Source organism: Pipistrellus kuhlii, unplaced genomic scaffold (assembly GCF_014108245.1).
Source record: "Pipistrellus kuhlii isolate mPipKuh1 unplaced genomic scaffold, mPipKuh1.p scaffold_m20_p_13, whole genome shotgun sequence".
NCBI lineage: Eukaryota > Metazoa > Chordata > Mammalia > Chiroptera > Vespertilionidae > Pipistrellus > Pipistrellus kuhlii.
This window is the reverse complement of record NW_023425438.1, coordinates 33,304,732-33,306,810: the sequence shown is the minus strand read 5'-3', so window position 1 is coordinate 33,306,810 and position 2,079 is coordinate 33,304,732. Positions and strand designations below refer to the sequence as shown.

Sequence of the window (2,079 nt, the reverse complement as noted above, 5' to 3'; positions counted from 1 at the left end):
TAGTTTGCTGATCTTTAGGAGTTCATTAAGTCAGCTTAAAGAAATCAGTAACTATTATTCAATAATTTACTTTGTAGTTACAATTTTCAAATACGTATGTATCTTAGGGAGCCAAAATTAATTTTTATATTTACTGCATTGATCATCAAAAAAAATTTTTTTTTGGAGGGGCCAGTAAACACATTTTTCAAGCAGTGGAGTCAGCATGACAAAAATAATCTTGTTTTTATTTTAGATTAAGATTTCATTACTGCACTCAAACGACTACAACTGGGCTTGGCGTTATTATACAATCCAAACTGTTTCAGTCAGAAACGCTAAGACTCAGTGTGCAATGATTGTTATTAATAATTAGCTCCTTGGTTTTCTTGATAGAAAAAGGCTATCAACAAGCATTTGTTTATCCACAACAAAAAAAAGTATAATTAGCTTATCCCACTTAGTAAATCTTGTATGCATGCCAACTCATACCAAACTGCTACTTTTACAAAAAGAAAAAAATTGCAATAATACAGTTCATTTTTCCAGTCCTTTTTGCACAAAATTTATTTACAATGTCTACATAAATGCTCCAAGGTGGGACTATGGAAAAATACACACATGACCGATGCTTTGCTCAGAAATAAAGTCAACATATTAAAAATAAATCTTCAGTCTATGTTTTCGAGCTGCATAAAACAGGAAGTGATGTATAAGGTGGTGGTTGTTGCATGGGGACAATGACGCTTGATGTGACAATTAGGCTTCTAAACACACGGCCTTTCGGTTTCCATGCCTCCTCCTACCAGTCTCCTTAAGACACTGCCTGCAACAGCTGATTAATCATTGTTGATGACTGCAGTTTTTCCCATCCTTCCCGATTTACATCTGTTCAGGCCAATTCAAATATGGTGAGTAAATGAATTAGACATGCAAATTCAAGCCCCAGGCTAGAGAGAAGGAGAGAGAGAGAGAGAGAGAGAGAGAGAGAGAGAGAGAGAGAGAGAGAGAGAGAGAGAGAGAGAGAGAGAGAACGAGCACGCGCATGGCTGAAATCCTAGGCAAGAAGAAAGATTCTTCTGCCTGATAGTGATTTTAATGCTCTAAAAATCCTGCAAATCAGACCTTCCCGTCCCTTGCAGGATGACTGTAAGGCTTTTTAATGTAAGGAGGCTTCTGGAGGAAGTGAAGAGCTATGGAAACAACACACATAGTGTGGAAAAATTTCACATTTTTCTTAAAAAATCTATAAGAAACAACGTAATATGGATAACAGTATAATAGCATTTACAATATTTCACTCTTTGTTCTCTTAATGTCTTATATAGTTATTTAGCATGTCCCCCAAATTGACGTCAGTTGGTGTTTCCTGCTTTTTTTTAAGAGTCCCTATGAAGAATTAGGGATGCTCCTTGGTCCAAAGTAGATGCCAAGAACGGAACTCCACAGTCATTGCAGAAAAAAACATGATTTGAAATCAGTCACCATTGCAGACAGCGCATATTCCCTTAAGCTACTGAGCATGAATGTCCATGACTTGTCCACTCATTGTTGGGTCTCCTGTGTTAAGAACCGTGGGGCTTGATGCTGACATTGGCATTCCAGGGTGGGGCGGTCCTCCATGCATCATCACTGTTGGGTGGTGAGGGTGTCCAGGAATGTACGTATGCATGGGGGGCCCATGACGCAGCTGAGCAGGATGGGGGGGCATCTGGGGTTGGGTATAACTTGGCTGTCCCATACTCACACCCATTGGACCACCCCGGGCTACATATTCCCCTGGCATACTTTGCAGCCCTGTAGAAATTCAAAAGAAGAAAAAAACAAAACAAAACGAAAATATTATGAAAAGGCAATAGTGAGGTTCTGGCTATGGCGCTCCTACAAAAGCCAGGGGACATTGTGATGAAGGGAACATGGCTCTGTAATGTATTCTTCTCATTCACACAGAAAGAGAATAAAATGAGAGATGTTTTGCTGGAAACTCACATTTTTCTCAGCTATTTTTCTTTTATTGTCACTGTTATCAGGTCAGTCTGCTAAGGTCTTATTTATTTAAAAAAACAAAAACAAAAAACTGTTACTTGAAGTCTGGTCTGA

General features: G+C 38.8%; 1 protein-coding gene across 6 annotated transcripts in view; it reads right to left on the bottom strand.

The window, feature by feature from the left end:
* Positions 1-206: 206 nt before the first annotated feature.
* The window catches only part of MEIS1 (Meis homeobox 1), a 136,783-nt gene continuing 134,910 nt past the window's right edge, over positions 207-2,079 (bottom strand). For 4 of the 6 annotated variants that reach the window (XM_036435542.2, XM_036435540.2, XM_036435543.2 and 1 more), the window contains exon 12: positions 207-1,776. In XM_036435542.2, coding sequence (XP_036291435.1) covers positions 1,493-1,776 — 284 coding nt within the window. In that variant the 3' untranslated portion in view covers positions 207-1,492. The remainder of the gene's footprint in view (positions 1,777-2,079) is intronic. The other 2 variants (XM_036435544.2, XM_036435546.2) reach the window with 1 other exon arrangement.